Source organism: Prosopis cineraria, unplaced genomic scaffold, assembly GCF_029017545.1.
Source record: "Prosopis cineraria cultivar Desert tree isolate PC_DT_omini unplaced genomic scaffold, ASM2901754v1 PC5, whole genome shotgun sequence".
Lineage (NCBI taxonomy): Eukaryota > Viridiplantae > Streptophyta > Magnoliopsida > Fabales > Fabaceae > Prosopis > Prosopis cineraria.
This window is the reverse complement of record NW_026555336.1, coordinates 36,901,150-36,920,108: the sequence shown is the minus strand read 5'-3', so window position 1 is coordinate 36,920,108 and position 18,959 is coordinate 36,901,150. Positions and strand designations below refer to the sequence as shown.

Here is an 18,959-nt window from a genome sequence, read left to right as displayed (position 1 = left end):
ACTATTTACGGTTACCTAGCTATCATGACTTAATTATATAGCGATATATAGCGAACTACGTTGCTTAATTAAAGTAGGTTGTGGACATAACTTCTAAGCAATCTTCCTATTCTATTTTATATAGGTAGGTGATTAAAACTTGTTGATTTATTGATGATGCAGTCACGTACTAAAGCTTCGTTCCTACATGTTATAAAAGCTGATGAAACACACATGTATAGAGGCAGCACAAAGACTCCACAGTCTACAACTTCAAGTACGGAAGGAGTCAATGGAGAGCGATAAACGTCTTCGTTGTTATTGTTTTTTGTTTTGTCTACTTGACAGCAAAGAAAATCCCTTAATTGCAGGAAGTGACGATGTTTAGGGTAGGTATAGTTGGCAAGAGTTTGAAAAGAGAAAAGAAATCAGGAGACAAAGATCACATACACATTCGGATGGACAGCAATTTAAAGGATAATCCATTAAAAATATGATTCATCACCCAAATTTAGAAACCAGCAGCTAAACTTTGATTATATGGGTCAGAAATTCATGGTAAAAGATAGCAATATTAGTTATTCTTAATCAGCTATCCTAAACTAAAATTAGCAACACGTCTTCATGTCTTGTGTATTCCAAACCTAACATTTAATTTATATAACTCATTCAACCCAAAACCTGAATCCCAAGCATCGCCTAGCTAGCTTCTTCCACCAACCTTCTCATCATAACCATCTTCCACGCTCTAATACAGGAGCTGGGATTTAGGTTTGGTGATTGCTATTGGGATTCACGCAACCCCGTTGTCTTCATCATCTCACCATCATGAATCTCAATTGTTTGGCATGCACCCTAATCCCAAGGACAGACTCCTACAGGGAGCATAATCTACATGAACGCGCCGCCAAACTGCGAGCCTTGGTCGCGAGAAGCTGGTCCGGGGCAATGGTTTTGCCGGACGACAGCCGCCAGCAATGCCATGATCAGCAAAAGAAGACTAAAGGTCCTTTGGCCAAGATCAAGGCCGATCATCGCCGGATTCATAGCGCCAGCGATGTCAGCTTTCCCGGCAGCCCGGAGCCGAGGTTAGTCCGGAGCTGCGGGGTGAGAAGAAACTGGAGTTTTGAGGAATTGACTTCTCAATATCTGGACAATAGGGTGGAAATCCATTGAGGTATATAATGGATCATTCATTATTTCTGCTAGCTCCACATTATTCAGACGATAGTAGAGAAAACAGAAATGAAAGTCATATATTTCCTCACATTATTCATGAGCTTTTTCAGAGCTGTGTACATGATCTATGTCTGATTGCTTGGGGTTGATGATGAAGCAGATGGTACGTGGTGGAATATTGGATGGGGAAAGTGTAGATTGAATTAAGGTTATAGGGATTTATTTATTTGTATCAGAGCAGAAGGGAATGGGGTTTTCATTATAACCTGATATTCTAGAGAGCCTGGTGCATATTATTAAGGCACCCGCCATTTTTTCCCCATCATTTTAATTTATGTCCATTAGATTCTTTTATTTATCTTTCGTAAAATTGTTCGTCAATGAATTGCTTTATGATTACTCTACTGCGAATCATCAATTAGAACGCTCTTAATGCGTCGTGTGTGTTTGGCAGAAATAATATAATGTAGATCGATGTGGGAATTGAAACTAATCAATGGATATATAGTGCTTAGCTACGAATACACTGGATGGATAATACTTACTTATCCCAGTAATGGAGCTGCAAGTGATTTGCTGTCTAAGGTTACTTAATCACGATTACCAGAAACTGAAAGTTGGGAAAGAAGAAATGCAGGATTCAAATTATTTAAATTTTAAAATAGATGGTATATATCTACCGCGCTTTAATTTGATGACAATGCAAATCACACAACAAAGACACAATCGTCCTTAAAACTGTATGTTCAGTTAAAGCTCCATGCAAGGATCAATGTAAACTCTTTTGAAGTAGCTAGCTTCTCCCAGAGGCATCTAAAAGATCTTAACCTCGTCATTCGTGAACAATAAAATGATCGTTCCGCAGACCGTTTTTTTTTTTTTTTTCCTTGCCACGAACATATCTTGCAAAAGAGAGACACCTGAAACCAATGAAATTGTGAAACAGACTCGACGAAAGACGAGCAAGAACTTTATTTAGGTATTAGACATCCAAAACACAACCTCGGGGTGGTGGCGCAGTTGGCTAGCGCGTAGGTCTCATAGCTTCTGAGTGATCCTGAGGTCGAGAGTTCGAGCCTCTCTCACCCCACAAAATTTTTTCTTTACGGAGCAATGCCGGTCTTATTTCTTTAAATTAAATAGTAATAATAAGGCGCTGACCCAAGTCCGTATTTGGTGTGGCCCAATATGGAATTAGGGTCCAAAGTTGGACTCTGTCATCTTCTAGAAACAAAGGACCAAGTCCTTTTACCAAAAACAAAAACAAGGACTCCCAAAATTTGAAGTGGCGACTTCGGACCCGAACTCTTCCGAGAAAGCAAGCCGACTGACACTCTGATTCTAACTGTTAAAGACGAATGATTCAGATCATTCCATAAAAAAATAGCAGTCCGTTTGTGGAAATGATATAATATTAACGTAGAAGCAACGTGGAATGATGATTCTGCTCTGTTTATGTTTGACTTGAGGCGTGACAGGCTCGCAATTTTAATTCGAATCCGTATTTGCTTCCACACCAAAGCTTAGTAAAGGAGCTGTTTGTATTGGACGCACTACCGATAGTTTCTTCCCTAGTCCTACCCCATGGACCCCTCATAGCCACCTCCTAAGTCCTAAATACCTAAAGCCATTTTCCATTTTCAATCATTTCTCTCCTTTGACCAATTCTCAGCTTGTTGTCTTCACCACTTTAGGGTTTTCTCCTCTCACTCTTGCTTCTACAATATGCGAGATCCAGTTGCCCCCGCTTGAATCGTCTCTTCTCAACTCTTTGGTTCTGCGCCGAGGTTGATTCGTTTCACGTTTTATCTTCTCGCTGCAGGGAATTCCGGTTTTTGCTTTGCTTGGAATCGTGTTGGGTATTCGATAGATCTCTGAAGGGTTTTCCTTCTGCCTTGTCAGTTCTTTTGGATTGAGTTAAGCTTGAATACGGGTATGTTCTCTGCTTCTACCCTCGGATCTTGGGTTAATTTTGTAGCTGTTGGTTGGATGGATCTGTACGTTGCGTGTAGCTGTGGTAAAGGGCAAAAGCGGATTTGAAATTGAAATCAGAAAACCTTAGATTGAATTCAGGAATGCTTTGCTTAGGGCTTTAGTTTTCTGGACTGAGTGTTCAGTGTTTGAAGTTCTGCGGTTCTTTTGGTTGCTTCGAAAGATATTGATTGTTGTGGGTGTTTGGGCTCTGATTTTAGAACCCTGGGGCATCCGAAGTTTATACATTGGTTTGACTTAGGGGAACTAAAAAACAAGTAGCATTTCCTTGTTGGTGCAAGTGTGAGTTTTGTGTACAAATGGATAATTCTAAAAACAGGCAAAGTGATAGTTTGGGTGTGAACAAAATGGGAAAGAATATAAGGAAGAGCCCACTACACCAGCCCAATTTTGGTAATAATGCTTCTAGGCAACAGCCTCAGCCTCAGGTCTACAACATAAGCAAGAACGATTTCCGGGACATTGTCCAGCAGCTTACTGGATCGCCTTCACACTCACAGGATCCTCCTCCGAGACCTCCTCACCATCCACCAAAACCACAGAGCAACCGATTACAGAAAATAAGACCGCCCCCATTGACACCCATCAACAGGCACCCCATGCCTCCACCAATGCCAGTCCCTGCAGCCCCTCCCCCTGTTCCTTATAATAATAGCTTGCCTAGGCCTGCTCAATTAGGGCAACCATCACCAACTCCCTTGCATCCATTAAATCCAGGGGACATGAGTTGGTCTAATCCAACTGAGTCACCCATCTCGGCTTACATGCGCTACCTTCAAAGTTCAATGTTGGATCCAAGTCCGAAGGGAGGCCAAGCTCAACCTCAACCACACCCAAACCCACAGTTACAAGGGCCAGGCAATTTTCAGCCCCGACCACCACCATCTGCTTTACTTCCTAATCCTTCCATGCCTATGCTTCCTTCTCCTCGATTAAATGGTCCTATTCCACCCATGAATGCTGCTAATCCACCTATGCCAAATATCCCTTCCCAACAACCAAATGGTCCTCCGCCTTTACCTTCTCCAACCTCCCAGTTCCTCTTGTCATCCCCTACTGGTTTCTTGAATATGCTATCCCCACGGTCACCATATCCACTTTTATCACCTGGAATGCCGTTTCCATCTCCTCTTACACCCAACTTTCCATTCTCACCAATGGTACAACCTGGGATTTTAGGCCCGGGGCCTCAACCTCCACCTTCTCCAGGCCTGTCATTTCCTTTGTCTCCTTCAGGCTTTTTCCCTATCTCCAGTCCTAGGTGGAGAGATCATTAGTCTTTTCATATTGAGCTACATGCTTCGTTGGGGAGTGCTTTGTTTCAACTGGACTAATCTAGATTCTCGCAAGAGCTTTTGTTCATGGGCATGTAATGTACAATAAGTTGTATAAGGTTTTTCTGGATATTTGCTGTGTTCCCTTTTCATTTCTCTTTTGTTGATAACTAGAATGGCTGCAATCCTTGTACTTTGACAAGTTTTACTTTAGCTTATATATTGAAGAACAGACAACTCGATTGGACAATTGGACATGAGCTACTTGGGAGACTGAACTGTAAAATGAAAGAAAGTAGGATTACAGACAATATTTGTTATGTAGACTAGATAAATTTCTTTTATGATATATTGGTTTACATCTTAAATTTTACATTTGGTTTCATTCTGTCTTTCCTATGGAACGTGTTTCTATTTAGAAGCTATTGTGCTCATTACCATGTCATCTGCTCAAAACGATATTTGATTCCTCAGCTGTAGAAGTTTCTGTCTCAAGCATTTCCTTATTTTATCTAGAGGCTGGTTTGATTGATTTGATTTTCTGCTTTAATGCCATTACTATACGCACATGTTTAAGAAAATTATTACTTGCTTTAGATGTCTCATAAGACACTGTTTGGAAGACTTGCTTACAATTGTCCTGTTAGATTTGATAAATCGTGGTCAATAATTATTTGGAAAAATTACTTAGAATGACCTAAATTGAACCTTAATGGCAATGAAGTCCCTCGATCACAAAAATCATTAACAAGGGCCCAAGATCAAAAAATTAGACATGAAAAGATTGTCATGATAACGTCTTTAAACTTGATGGTAATATCAATAAAGAAATGTTATCATGATCTCTAAGAATGTTACTCTGTATTTTAAGGGATGTTTTGATAGGTACAGCCTACAGGCTTGGTATCATCATTCTCAATAACACCTTACAATTGAATTTATAGGAATGTTTTGCGAGTTTTGGACAAATCGCCTTTTTGAGCATAATCATGCTGCTTCATGTTCATGGTAGTATGCTACTACTTGATTATAGAGTTGTTATTTTGAGGATGTTTTGATACTTTCCACTTTGCAGCATTAATGCTGGGCTTGGATCTTTGTAAATAAACAATGGTGCCTTCCTATGCCCAACATATTAATATTTCATGTGCTGTTCCTCTCTAAATGACGCCGCTAGGCGCCAAGGGTTGTGCGTGTCATGTCTTTCTCCATGCAAAGCGCTGAGTTGCGATGCACAAAAGGCCCATAAAGAGCAGTTTGATTGTTACTAATCAAATGGCTGATGATGCGTTGATGAGTATGTTTGTACCTTCTACCTTGTACCCCTTTCACTGTTCAGAAGATGTTGCCACACAAGAGAAGAAGCAAACTCCACCATGGAACCTTGGTCATCTTCAATAACCCAACTTTATAAGCCTTTTTATATCTACAAACAGCCTTCCTGCTAAAACCTTTGTTTTTTTTTTTTTTTGAGCAAAGCCAAAACCTTTGTTTTATTTTCTCTTTTTCCTTCTGCCTCTCTCTTTTAAAGATGCTTTTTTGCTCTTCCAACAAACATTTCTCCCTCCCAAATATAGTTACCCAGAGTATTATAGTTATGTCTCTGAATGGATACGTGGCACAGCCAACCATTCCCATTCATGATTCATCGCTACCACATCTCTTGGAATTTTTAAATATATAGCCCCAGGGTATGAATGTGGAAGTCGACGGCGAGACATGGAGATATTGATATAGATATAATCAAGAGACAGCCCAACGCAGCAGTACATGTTCGCATCATTTTATATACGAGACACTTCCTCCACAACAACGGATTTGCATTCGGACTGCGTGCTCATGGTCAGGAGCAATCCTAGCTATTCATTTCAATCCAAATTAATAGCTGCTGTTCATTTAAAGTAATTTTTAAATATTTTTGAGATTATATTTATTAATAAAAAATATAAAAAATTTTAAATTTTAATAAATTTGTTCATTATTAATTTGACCAGTATAGATTTAATCTAGCATTTTAATTTAATATTAAATTTTTTTATAATTTTACAATTTAATTATTTAAATAGATTCTGAATAATTTAAATATAATTTAGATAACTTAATTTAATATTAAAAAATTTATAAATTTTATAAGTTAACCATTTAAATATATTTTAAATAATCTAAATTTAATATTAAAGTTTTTTGTATCTTATATTTTAATAAATGTAATATTTAAAATATTTAAAAATTAATTTAAATGGACGGCAGGAATTAATTTGAGCTGAAATGGAAGGCCTTGATTGCTCTTAGCCTTGATGGGTGAGCACCACGGACACCACAACAACAGCTAACTAATTGCCTCCTCTATCGTACAACACTTTAATGCAAATATTAGAACTAGTAAATTGGGCTAAGCCTAAGCCCACCTGAAAAAAAAAATTAAAGTTGGGTTTGGCTATATAAACATTTTGAAAAGGGTATGATATTTTAAATTTGATTTAAATAAATTCAATCATTAGAATTTTCAGCTTTATATATATATATATATATATATATAATTGAAAATTTTAGTCAAGTTAAACAAGTCAGCTCAAACTCGATTGAAAAAAAATTAGGATCAAATTTAATTATATAATCTTTTTAAAGAGGGTAAAATATTTTAAATTAATTTAAATAAACTTGATCTAAATTAAGTTGGATTCAATCAAGTCTTGCTGTGGCTTGAATTATCAACTCTAGGTGCAATCCTTCCAACTCTCAACGTTCAACCCAGCCTGGTGTTCCATATCTATCGGTTGTAAATATCTCTGCTTCATTCCACTTTTATGCCCCTTCCACTACATTTGATTTCTGCCCCTATCTTATTCTCCACGTACAGCAAACATTTATATTCACATCATATTTATCTGCCAAACTCGCGACCGAAGCACATTCTCTATGCTCTTCATTGAATGCACCGACAGATTCTTCTTCTATATGATATCTCCCACGTGACGGACGCCGCTATAATTGTCGTAATTTCATCCCCAGTCATTATTCTTTCACTGTTGCTCTTTTTAACGTGACATTATATTTTAATTCAAAAGGTTTGTTCTGGAAATGATTCCTCGTCTTTTGTTCAACTTTTTTAACAGCGTAATCCCTGGGCTCGTGGGTTTGCATTAGAATATGTAGAGGGCCTTTTCACAAGAGGCATGGAGCATTGATTCCAGATCTCCTGCTCGCAACTCTGCATTACGCTTTGTTTGGACGATGAGGTTCTCGATAGTCTCACCAATGCAGAATAACATTAGCATCTTAATCTCATAACTAACGGATAATATAATGCGTTTACAAAAGAAGCACATGACAAAGGTAAGCAATCACATTCACATCAAATCTGCAACCAAATCATATCAACTCAGATCTCCGTAGCCCTCTGCTCATCACGCTAATGCAATCATACAACTAACTGTATCTAATATATTCTTATTTTTAAATATATATAATATCGAGTTACTACAAAGTTTATTAACAATTAGTTTAGCCGTCATTTTTACACAATAAGCATGTATCTCTATCGATTATATTACTATCATTATTACACAATACTGTTTATTATTTTTCATCTTAAACATATAACGAACATTTTGATCTTATATTTCTAACACTCTATTCTTCATAAAACAACGTCTTTCATTACATGAAAAAATGGCAAATATAGATTGAAAAAAATAAGTTTCAAAATCATGTCCGCATTTAATTAATAAAAAACAAAAGGCCCTTCCTCCACAAGTCAACATGTGCACCGCATTGACGGAATTACCCTCACCGTCGCTAGCCAGTAACTAGTAAGTAATTAATAACAGATTAACAGTTCTCGAAGTCCCATTTTCCAAATACACCTCAGTAAAATCCCAGAAGCAAAGTAAGCAAGAAGAGGATATAATGTACTCCCTCCATCATAAATTATAAGGTATTTTTAAAAGAATTTTTTCATCTCAAAATATAAAACATTTTAAGTAGATTAATGTTTCATTAAATGTATTAATTTTTATGTTATCCTTTTTCTCTTTATAATCAACTATTTCTTCTCTTTTTAATATATTAAATAATAAATATTTTTTAAAATTTATATTTTTGTTTGAAAAAGTTATTAAATGTAGTTAATAAAATTTATTATTATATAAAATTTTATTTAAAAATATTTTATACTTTGAGACGGAGGAGTATATTGTTCGCGATAATGTGACAAAAAAAAAAAATCGCGTACAGGAATAGACGAACAAAAATCGAAATAACATGATGAGCTCGTGAATCCTGCTGATTGTATCTTAGTTGATTTTTGAGCTTTGACTCTACCTACCGTCACCGTGACGGTTCATCCCTTCGGTGACGGACGCCAACTTCTGCAGGTTGAGCTTCACGACGGTATCGGCGAAGAGCAGCGTGTTGCCTTCCGGTACATCTACCATGCAAGATTCCACAACAACGGTCCAGATCTTCCCGTCATCCTCGAATCCGTGCACCGTCGTCACCGACCTGTAATTCCTCAGCCGGTGCTCGCCTCCGATGATACTGAAACCGGTCACGTGCCGGTCATCGTCCAGTATATCGAGCCTCTCGGTACTGGTTGCTGCCGGTAAACCTGAAAGCACATTCACATCTCTGGTGCAACCAACTGTCATTCTAAATCCTTCTTTGAGCGCACAGCTCTTGATGAACTGCTTATAGGCCTGAGGCTTGTCGAAACGCCTCACCACTGACCACGCCGTCTCCGGCAGTGCATGGATTCGCTGCGCCAGCAAGGATGAGCAATGGTCCGGTCCCACCATATAGGTTTGGTGCTCCGTCGCTGACCTCTTCAACCCTTCGAACTTGTTGCTGGTCAAGCCGGATGGGACGGTGAGGTGGTATTGGGTCGGGTTATTTATTTCGGAGTCAAGCTTAGATGTGAAGCTCTCGCCTTTCTCCATTGCTTCCGGAGAGAGAGCGAGGAAGAAGCGATCGATGGCGCTCACGAGGAAAGGAGATTTTGAGGAATAAACAGGGGCATTTTGGAAGAAAGTATGTACGGCTTTTTTATTTTATTTATTTATTTATTTATTTTTTTCCTTTTTTACCTTGGAGAGAGGAAGGATCCTGGCTCGGTAATAATTACAATTAATAAATAATATATATTTTCTTTGGACTACTATAAAATAATAATAGTTATTTCACTATTCTCAAAAACTTTCGATGACGATCTTTTTCTCTTAAAACAAATTTGCATATTTTAAATTATATATATTCGTTAAATATTTTATATAAATATCTTAATAATAATAATTAAAATTATAATATATTTTTTGAAAAAAAAATTAATAAATAAAATATGGATATAATTATAAAAATAAATATAAAAATTATTTAATAGCTTATGTTTTGTCCGAAAAGAGTAACTAATTATATGACTATGTTATATGAACTCTATAATTATTAATTAATACCGGTAATGTGAGTTGAGCCCTGCAGAAAGGTGCAAGTTGAGTCTACAAAAAAATGCAACTTATTTCGATGTAAGCCAATTGGGTTGGTGCGTTAGTCCACGTAATTTTTTTATTTTAATATTTTTTGACAAGCAAATATTATAATTAATAAACTCATGTGTTAGGCATTGAGGATCAGTAGTAGAGCCGTCAATTAGGGCCGAGCCCATAGGGCCGGCCCTTTTAGGCCCGAAAAAATTGAGGGCCGGGCTTCCATTTTATCTTTAAAAATGTAAATCCGAAAATAAAAGGGCCGGCCCTTTAGGGCCAGGGCCGGCCCTTTTAGGCCCGTTTATAATTTTTTTTAAATTATAATATAAAAAAAAATAAAAGATTAAATACATAATTCAAAGAAATGAACATATTAAATGCATTCATTCATCCCTTATTTATTTATTATGATAATATTAGTTAAGTTTAATTTTTATTGGTATTCACTTTGATGTTGCTATTTGATATTAGACCTAAATATTTTAGTTTTCTTTATTGTTGTGGTGTAAATTAATTTAAATTTATTTTCTTAAACTTAATTTTATGAATAATAACTTTTTTTATAATTATAAATATATATTTTATAATTTTTAATTGAAAAAATAATTTTAAAAAAATAGGGCCGAGGCCCTGAGGGCCGGCCCTTTAGCCCTGAGGGCTAGGGCCGGGCCTTAAAAAATGAAACCCTGACATGTAATCGGGCTTATTAGGGCCAGCCCGTTTAGGCCCTGACCCTTCAAGGGCCGGCCCTTTAGGGCCGGGCTGGCCCTAATTGACAGCTCTAATCAGTAGGTTGGGGGTTTCGGTGTTTACTTCATCTCCTCCACACAGTGTCATGCATGTGTTACGAGTGGCCGGGGATCTAATACTTTATAAGATAGATTAATTATGTTTCTTTCTATTCTATCAAATAAAATTTCTTCTTTTATGATTTAATATTTTATAACATTACTATTATAATTTCAATTAAAATATATAATTAAATTTAAACTGTTGAAATTTGATCTATATATCCTTTTTTTTTTGCCAACTTAAAAATTGATCTATCTAATTTAATTAAAACTGTAAACTATTATTAAAATATTTTATAAAGCGATTTTATTTTTTCACATTTTTATTATAGTTTTAAATTATTCAGATAAAATTTTAAAACTTTAATTTAATTTATATATTTTTATAAATTTTATGAAATATTAAATTGGAGAATCGTTGAAAATTTTGATATAAATAATACATAAACAAAATTTTTCTTTTTCTTTTATTATAGATGTATTAATATATTTTAAATTTGTATTGTCTTTTTTAATGATTTAAAAGGAATTTTATTGTTATTGAGATAATTATTTTTTAAAAGAAAAATATGATTTTTTATTAGCCAAAAATAAAAATTTGAATGTGTAATTTTTAAAATTCAAAAAAGTGTTTTACTTGTGAGTTAGTTTGTAAACCCATTGCAAGTTAGTAGGTTGTTAGAAATATAACCCACGAAGATGTAAGTTATGCCAGCTTGTATCGTGAAACTTGCAATCTGTTGTGGACTTCCATATTATCAACTCTAGCTATAATGCATGGATGCAAATTTTAATTATTTAGAAAACTTAAAGGTCTTGAATTTTGAGGAGTAAACAAAAGTGTTCAGTATAGTATGTCAATAGCTATGAAGCACGTATGCTTCAAAAAAGTAAATATATCCATATCCGATGTAATATTTGTAGAATACTTTTGCATACGTATTTCATATTCTAACATTTGTGATATAATTTTTTTTCAATAATTTTTTTTCGTCAATTGAAAACTTAAAAAAAACATTTAATATTTTAGTTGATTACTATAAAAATCCTTATATTACCTTAAAAATTCTTGTTTAAAAATTAAAATACCTATACTGATGACATAAAATGCTGAAATATCTATTATAAATATCTCCATACCATATCCTAAAATTTTAAAAATTTGTTGTATCCTCATATCATGCCGTATTGTATTGGGTACTCCCGTGTCTTTGTGACCTAAGTCACCGGATTTTGAAATACCAAATGGCATGTAAGGATTATATAGGCTCCAGAGCCTCCAACATAACTTAATAAAAGAGAATTGGTGTTGCACATAGATAGATGAAGCTGAGTTTGGTATTAAACTTGGTATTAGAAAGAAATTGCGATTCATGTCCTCGTATTCATATTTTTTCAGTCAAATTAAACGGAGTTAGATTAGTGGAATCACCGGGCATACAGAAAGAAAGCAAGGAAACACCCAATATCAAAAAAGAGTAATGGATGAACATAATTTCAACTGTCTCAAGTAACTGATCTAAAAATAAAGGGAACAAACCATTTTAAAGCGCATAAATGTCCAAAGCTTTGGATAATCAGAAATCTCATGATAAAATCAGAAGACCCGTACTTGCATCATGTATCAGTAATGTCCAGCAATTAGTAAAGGCAAGAAGAAATGGGAAAAGAGGTACGTAGCAGGAATGTGCTGAGAGGAAATAATGACTTAGCAGCCTAAAAGCTTGAAATGTAGCCAAGTAGAAGGCGGCACTGATCGTTTCTTTCCACCTTTGCTTTTCCTCTTCTCCTCTTTCTGCTTAGCAGCACTCTCATTTTTCATCTCATGCTGCTTCTCTCTCCTTGTCTTTTCCTGCTGCACCCTTATATTCTTCATTTTCCAAATCATTCCCAACACATCAGTTAATACCTTTGTAAAAGAATGAATGACTGAATGAAGCTTATAGATGATGGTTCAGATAAAGTTACCTGTAAAGGATCGAGTGTGTTGAGATGGGTGTGGGAACTATCTCTGTCGTGAGGAATGGTGAATGTAGGGAAAGAGTAGAAAATTTCAGTCTTGGTGCTCTGGCTGGACGAAGACTCGCCTGAGGTTTGTGTTGAAGCCAGGGACATCAGGTACGAGCTGCTACTTGAATCCATCTCCATGCATAGCTAAAATCATCACATCCCAATAACAATCTTCTTCTCATTAGCTTCTCAATATATTGATTCATATCTGAGTTTTTTATTTTTTTTCTCCCGATTTACTCTCACCTGGAAAAGTCTCTGTTCAAGGGAAGCCACCCGATCCAGCAATAACGTGTCTTTATAGTAACTCTGCTTTGCAGTAAAATCCAGAGGCACGCTTTGTTTCTCAGCATATGCATTGCTTCCCCCTCTCTGTTTCCTTTCTAAATATTTGATCTGCAATTGCAACAAAAGAATCAATGGCGTATTGATGTCGAAAGCGGAGAGAAATTCATAGGATGTATGCAGAAATAAGGAATGGGATCGAGAGAGAAGCTCACAATGAACTCCAAATGATCTAACCTAGAGACGAGAGGCAGGGAAGAGTTAGATGGAAGTGTGGCTTCTTCCATTACAAGCTTTTGCATTGTTGAGTGTATTGTGTTGAGATGAGAATGAGGTTATTATAATTCAGAAAATAGGTTTGGAATTGTAGCATTGCTGATGAGAATGAGAAGATTCAAAAAAGACAACTACGTGTTCCATCCTCTGCAGTTACACTTTCCTTCGTTTTTTTTGGATCCGTCTGAGGACACCTTACTGGTCAACCGCTAGTTTGTTAATTACGTGGCACACACCTACCCTTTTCTTTTAGTAAATTACCTTTTTATTCACCATTTTTTTTAATATCTGTCATGAATTGAAAATGATATGTGAAATAAACATTCAGTTGGCCGTCTCAACGATCGGGCATCAGTTTGATACTGAGTCTGTTTTATGGGCTCAGTGGGCTCAGTATTTGGTCGTGTCTTTGATTGAGATGGATTTAATTGGGTCAGCTTGAGTTTTATTTATTTATAAAAAATAATAAATATTAAAAAAAAGTTGTATACAAACCTATATGAAATAACATATTACCTTGGATAAAAAAAATTATATTATTAATCTTTGCTCAATTACATTTTTAATCCATAAAAAATAAATTTTATATATAGTTCAATAAAAAAAAAATTCTACTTGAATCGATCTCCAGGCAAAAGCTAAAATCATCACTCATTACGTTCATTGACAACCTTCTATTCATTAGCTTCAATGATAGTTACGATACCTGAGTTCATGCAATCCTATGCCAAGCACAGCATCAAATCTAACGTCATAACTATGTCTTTTATCTTCTATTATTTATTTATTTCTTTTTTCGGACTCCAAACAACCTATGTTATAACTGGTGTCATAACTATGTCTCTTCTATTCACTGGGGAGGTGTTGGTGCCATCACTGGCCATAACTCTGTCTTTTCACTTAATCCATGAATGAGGTGCTGGAAGAGTGAGATGGGAGTGTGGTTTCTTCCATTGGAAGCACTGAGATTGTACTGTGTCCTTATCAGAATGGAATGATTCAGAAGATGGCCTTGAAATTATATCAAGCTTCATCCTCCGTAATGACACAATCCCTCGTTTGCAGCAATCTGAGGACCCCTTATTGGTCATGAACCAGTTTGTTGATCTGCGTGGCAAACACCCGTCTTTTTTAAGTTTTATTTTTGATCATGTATTGTACTTGTGTCTTTACCGGAATAATTATGGTCATTCATTGTCTTTACCGGAATTCAAAACTATTTATCAGTCTTTGAAATGAAATATGCCAATGAATCAGCATCTGCATCAGAATCTTGTCACTTCAGATTTCATATTTCACTGCTTTTTCAGTAAGATGTTCACTGTATCTGGCCCTGACAGATCAAACAATCGCCTATAAAATTCTAAGCATGAACAAAGAACGGAGTGTGGGGCTAAAAGTATATATTACTACTGATAAAAGAATGATGATTCCTCGAAGATTGAAGAAATGACAGAAGATGAACGGGTATGGCTGTATTGCAATGAACATAAAACATGTCACTTGCCTTTTTGGGGCCAGATTTAAGAGAAAATGGGAGCCTTGGACACTCAAATGATAGCCTCACAACGCATTAACATGAGAACATATCACCCCAGAGCTGATCTTGTCACCTCATACGCTAAGAAGCAAGCTGCATTTGCAGGAACGCTTCGCGCCATTGCAGGACCGAAACCCTTGTAAAGGCCTTTAAATCCCTCTGAAGCTTTAATCTTTCTAAAGGCATCCCATGAACCAGAATACTTGGGATTTTTGTAATCATCAACCTGAATCACACTCTTTACAACATCAGTCGGGTACACCATGAACCAGAAGGAAGCTCCTGCCAAGCCTCCAGCAACTATCAAAGAACCTCTACCAAGTCCAGAGGTATCCTGGCCTCCAGCAATTAACTGCTTTACTGCTTCATATACACCAAACATTGCAGCGTTTCCAGGTATTTCACGAGCCATTGTCGGAACCAAGCCCTTAAAAAGACCTTTCGCGCCCCCTTCTGACCTGAGAACATGCCGGGCCACATCCATGGGGCCTCCATACTTCACAGCTACCGTAGCTGTTCCAGAACCTGCCAGCGCACTTTGCGCTTGCAGCCTGATACCATCAGGCAACGAACTTTTAACTAAGAGATCACTATATACTTCAGCACTCATGTATCAACAATAACAATAAGTCAGAGAAAGTTAATCCAGACTACAAATTTTAAGCTGAAATTCAGCTTGCTCTCATGAGTCATTCCTCTCTTTCAGTCAACAGTTACAGGCAGAATCAAGTGTGGTAAGGCCCTTTATAGTTCATGTAACATAAGAACTAAACAACACTATACATGATATATATACATGCATATAAACTTGGAAGAGTGCATAAGTAATCATAGCGAAGCTCTCATAGAAGTTACAGAAGAAGTAAAATACCAGAAGTCGTTCAAAATTATAAGCTATATCAACATAGAAATTAACTAAAAGGAAATCAAACACAGAAAACCAAGTTAAAAGGGGCAGGACAAAAACAACAGAAAGAATGACCTGCATTTGATTAGCTCAGTGGGGCAAGCTAGAAAGGAAACGGCGACTCCAGCCCCAGCTCCACAAACAACCTGCTGGTTCACTGTAAGAGGGGCACCAGGATGTGATCTCAATAATGCCTCCATCTGTCCCCTTACTGTGAATAGGACAGCATTGAAAGCTGCCACTGTTGCAAGTGGAGCGCCCATGCCTTTGTACAGACCCCTTGGGCCTTCAGCTGCTAGTGTTTGCTTGACCGCATCAATGGCGCCAGCATACTTGAGAGGTTGGCCAGGGGCTGGTGCAGGCTGGCTTTGGAGCTTGACTTTGATGGTGTCAAATGGGTGTCCGCATATCAATTGTGCTGCCCCTCCAACAGTTCCTGCAGTGAGGTCCTTAGCCACGTCCCCCATCTGCAAAATAAAGAGGAAAAACAGAATTGAAACAGTGCAATAATATGAATTCAAATTACCATACGATAAATTTAGGCTCCTTGAGAAACCATATTGAGCAAACTAAGAATGTGGATTCTGACATTAATAATATTACAATTCATTCAACCCAATGAAAATCCAGTAATGGAGAGGCCGGCAAATAAAAAAATTTCCCTCAGGCAGCTGGGAGATGGATTAAATGAGCATCTAAAGTATGGTAAGATTCTAAGCCAACAACTCAATACATCTATATTCCTTACAGAATCAATGTTAAATTAATTGATACTGTTTTTGTGGCTCAAATCTACTCTGTATTCTTTTGTTCTTCAACCATCAAGAAACTGAACCCAGGAGCAATACATTGAAGCAACTTAAGAGTAACACAATGGCAACAGCAGAATGGAACTGCTCGACCCAGTCATGTGTTTGAGATCTCAGATTATGGATGTATAACGAATTGATGAACAGAATCATAGTTTCCAACGACATTTTCACACCAATTGAAATACCTAAATTAACTTGATATATTAAATGACTGCCAAAAAAAAATGAAAATAAAAATCTGAAAAATTACACAATAAACTTGCCAGACCAAAAATCCAGCATATAACAACTAAAGCATTTACAATTATTTCACAGACATGCTGTAGAGAAAACTCATGTAAATACCTATAAAATTTATTCATATAAGTTCGCCTTTCTGCATTCGGAGGTTACAAACTTCTGAAGGGTAAGATAAGAAAACATCAACTGTCTCAAGTAGACAGCCCAGGTCATATTCTTTTCATCTAAAAGGGATTTTAGCTACTCAGAAATGTGAAACCAAATTATGTGGTCTATTGACAGTCATGCCTTATTGGCTAACGCTATGAGCTATATGTTTATTGCAATCACCACCTGATGATTGCTATGACCCAGAGGCTTAGAACATCTCAAGAGACAAAATTTCATATATGCAACAGTTACAGTTCACCATTTCGTTAAATGGTATAGATGGAAAGCTGTTATAGCATTTTACAAATTCTGCTTGACAGAAGCACTGCAATATCCACATCCAACGGATGTTTTGTGAGAATCACAGGAACACTGACTCATAAAAAATGGAAAGGTGCAAGTCTAAGGAGGTATTTCATTCAATTTAATTATATTTCATACAAAATTTAATCACTAAATGATTAACATACCCTGGACCTATATACATGCCCATGGTCCGCCTAAGGTTTCAGAGTATGACACACGCATTGAAGAAATGTACCACACAACAATAGCAGCAACAAGATTTATTCCACTAAGTGACGTCAGTTCCATGAATTGTACAATGCCATTTTATTCTATCATCAGCTAAGCTTTTAAAAGTGAATAGGAGTAATTTTTAGTTCAAATTATGACGGGCGAAAGAAAATGACTCTATATCTTCGCTTCTTGCGTTAAAGATTAGGAAAGAAAACAGTGACAGATAGCCTAACATTCAATTCCTCAGGAAGAGCAAACCATATCATTTTTACGTGCTTCGAAACGAACACTTCCTTTCCATTTAGAAGAAATATTTTTTAAAAAATTTTTAAAAAAAGTCGCATAACTAAAGACAAGCACCCGTTATTTTACTGGCACACAAAACAAGATAAATTCAAGAAAAAAGATTTCTTAGCATTCCAAGAGTGGCAATAAACAATGGAACATGCAAGTTCAGTGATGGTCAGCAGAAAAATAAAACAAATCGGATATGGAGACCTGACATCAAAATTTCGTATTCTCAGATTCAAGATCCAGATACATAGCTAGCATATGATGTTTACCAATGCAGCGACTAAAGTCACAACACATATGGAGTATCAGGAATCATATTATCGATGGCATTCGCAAATCAATTGTTTCAGCGTAAAAAGAAACTTGTGGCAGATGCTGGAATCTCACCGTGCCCTTAGCTGGGTCCCAAAGAATCAGATGTAAAGCAGAATGAAAAAGAATCAGATAAAGGAATCGGGGATTAAAGAAACAAGAGAGAACATTAATAGTATATATCTGCAGTATGAAGTTGTAACAGGGGACGGAGCTTTACTAAGCTTGAAATGTAAAGCTGGGAGATGGGTTTGTGAATCGAGATATAAAGAGTGAAAAGGGGGAAAAGAATAGAAACCTTTGCTGGAGATACAGAGCCACAAGACGGATGCTAAGGAAGAGTGTGAGTGTGGCTGTGATGCAACCGAGAGAGAGAGGCACAGCCGTCAGAAACAGATACGACAGAGATTGTCAGAAAGAGTAGAAGGGTGAAAGAAAATGGGAGCAAAAGCCAATCTCAGCCACTCTCGCCCTTCACCAGACAAAACAAGACTTAAAAAATTACATATTGGTTCATGGCAAATGAGACAGAGAGTGTCCTTCACACTTTGACGTATGTCGAGCGCCTTGCAATTGAGCCCCCAACACATGAGGACTAGAGTTTAAGAAAAGGCATATTTTGTGTAACGATCCGAAGTGAAATTTTACCTTCTCAAAAATTAATCCAGAGGATGTATTTGAATTAGAAAGAAATCATCAAGATATTATTTACACAATCTATAAATGATCAGGTTCGTCAATATAAAACGGTTATTTTAGTTAAATTGGAAGTTAGAAGATGATCCGGGCCGAAAAAAGAATTTCATGCGCATCCACATCTTATGTACCAAGTTCTAAAAAGCAATTTACATACCGTTTAGGCATTAACAAAGTGACACAACTTAAATTATGATATCGTGCTTTATAATATAAATTCAAA

General features: G+C 36.5%; 5 protein-coding genes and 1 non-coding gene across 7 annotated transcripts; 3 read left to right on the top strand and 3 right to left on the bottom strand.

Moving 5' to 3' along the window:
• The first annotated feature begins 676 nt into the window (after positions 1-676).
• LOC129310539 (uncharacterized) lies at positions 677-1,488 on the top strand. The gene has a single exon (XM_054952405.1). The coding sequence runs from the start codon at positions 808-810 to the stop codon at positions 1,153-1,155; it is 348 nt and encodes a 115-aa protein (XP_054808380.1). The 5' UTR covers positions 677-807; the 3' UTR covers positions 1,156-1,488.
• A 675-nt stretch (positions 1,489-2,163) lies between these two features.
• TRNAM-CAU (transfer RNA methionine (anticodon CAU)) lies at positions 2,164-2,248 on the top strand. The gene is given in 2 exon segments: positions 2,164-2,201; positions 2,213-2,248. It is a non-coding gene; the product is annotated as a tRNA-Met (tRNA).
• Positions 2,249-3,085: 837 nt separating this feature from the next.
• On the top strand, positions 3,086-4,797 carry LOC129311709 (protein HAIKU1-like). Its single transcript, XM_054954128.1, has one exon. It carries the CDS (start codon positions 3,450-3,452, stop codon positions 4,425-4,427), a length of 978 nt encoding a protein of 325 aa, XP_054810103.1. The 5' UTR covers positions 3,086-3,449; the 3' UTR covers positions 4,428-4,797.
• A 3,802-nt stretch (positions 4,798-8,599) lies between these two features.
• Positions 8,600-9,447, bottom strand: LOC129311710 (abscisic acid receptor PYR1-like). The gene has a single exon (XM_054954129.1). The coding sequence runs from the start codon at positions 9,359-9,361 to the stop codon at positions 8,744-8,746; it is 618 nt and encodes a 205-aa protein (XP_054810104.1). The 5' UTR covers positions 9,362-9,447; the 3' UTR covers positions 8,600-8,743.
• A 2,748-nt stretch (positions 9,448-12,195) lies between these two features.
• Positions 12,196-13,308, bottom strand: LOC129310538 (uncharacterized). The gene is made up of 4 exons (XM_054952404.1): positions 13,206-13,308; positions 12,952-13,101; positions 12,664-12,849; positions 12,196-12,565 (listed from the first exon to the last, which is right to left on the bottom strand). Exons 1-4 carry the CDS (start codon positions 13,290-13,292, stop codon positions 12,404-12,406), a joined length of 585 nt encoding a protein of 194 aa, XP_054808379.1. The 5' UTR covers positions 13,293-13,308; the 3' UTR covers positions 12,196-12,403.
• A 1,344-nt stretch (positions 13,309-14,652) lies between these two features.
• On the bottom strand, positions 14,653-18,534 carry LOC129310466 (mitochondrial carnitine/acylcarnitine carrier-like protein). 2 transcript variants are annotated; one of them, XM_054952314.1, is made up of 3 exons: positions 18,339-18,534; positions 15,789-16,180; positions 14,653-15,357 (listed from the first exon to the last, which is right to left on the bottom strand). In XM_054952314.1, the coding sequence occupies exons 2-3, from the start codon at positions 16,178-16,180 to the stop codon at positions 14,856-14,858; spliced, it is 894 nt and encodes a 297-aa protein (XP_054808289.1). In that variant the 5' UTR covers positions 18,339-18,534; the 3' UTR covers positions 14,653-14,855. The 2 variants fall into 2 exon arrangements, with proteins under 2 accessions (XP_054808289.1, XP_054808288.1); XM_054952313.1 differs by lacking the exon at positions 18,339-18,534 and adding an exon at positions 18,116-18,331.
• Positions 18,535-18,959: the final 425 nt, after the last annotated feature.

Coding starts and splice junctions, on each gene's coding strand:
- LOC129310539 (XM_054952405.1), top strand. CDS start 808: ATGAATCTCAATTGTTTGGCATGCACCCTAATCCCAAGGACAGACTCC.
- LOC129311709 (XM_054954128.1), top strand. CDS start 3,450: ATGGATAATTCTAAAAACAGGCAAAGTGATAGTTTGGGTGTGAACAAA.
- LOC129311710 (XM_054954129.1), bottom strand. CDS start 9,361: ATGGAGAAAGGCGAGAGCTTCACATCTAAGCTTGACTCCGAAATAAAT.
- LOC129310538 (XM_054952404.1), bottom strand. CDS start 13,292: ATGCAAAAGCTTGTAATGGAAGAAGCCACACTTCCATCTAACTCTTCC. Junction 13,102..13,205: donor TAGATCATTTGGAGTTCATT/GTGAGCTTCTCT, acceptor TTGCAATTGCAG/ATCAAATATTTAGAAAGGAA. Junction 12,850..12,951: donor TTGAACAGAGACTTTTCCAG/GTGAGAGTAAAT, acceptor TGATGATTTTAG/CTATGCATGGAGATGGATTC.
- LOC129310466 (XM_054952314.1), bottom strand. CDS start 16,180: ATGGGGGACGTGGCTAAGGACCTCACTGCAGGAACTGTTGGAGGGGCA. Junction 15,358..15,788: donor ACTGAGCTAATCAAATGCAG/GTCATTCTTTCT, acceptor TGATGGTATCAG/GCTGCAAGCGCAAAGTGCGC.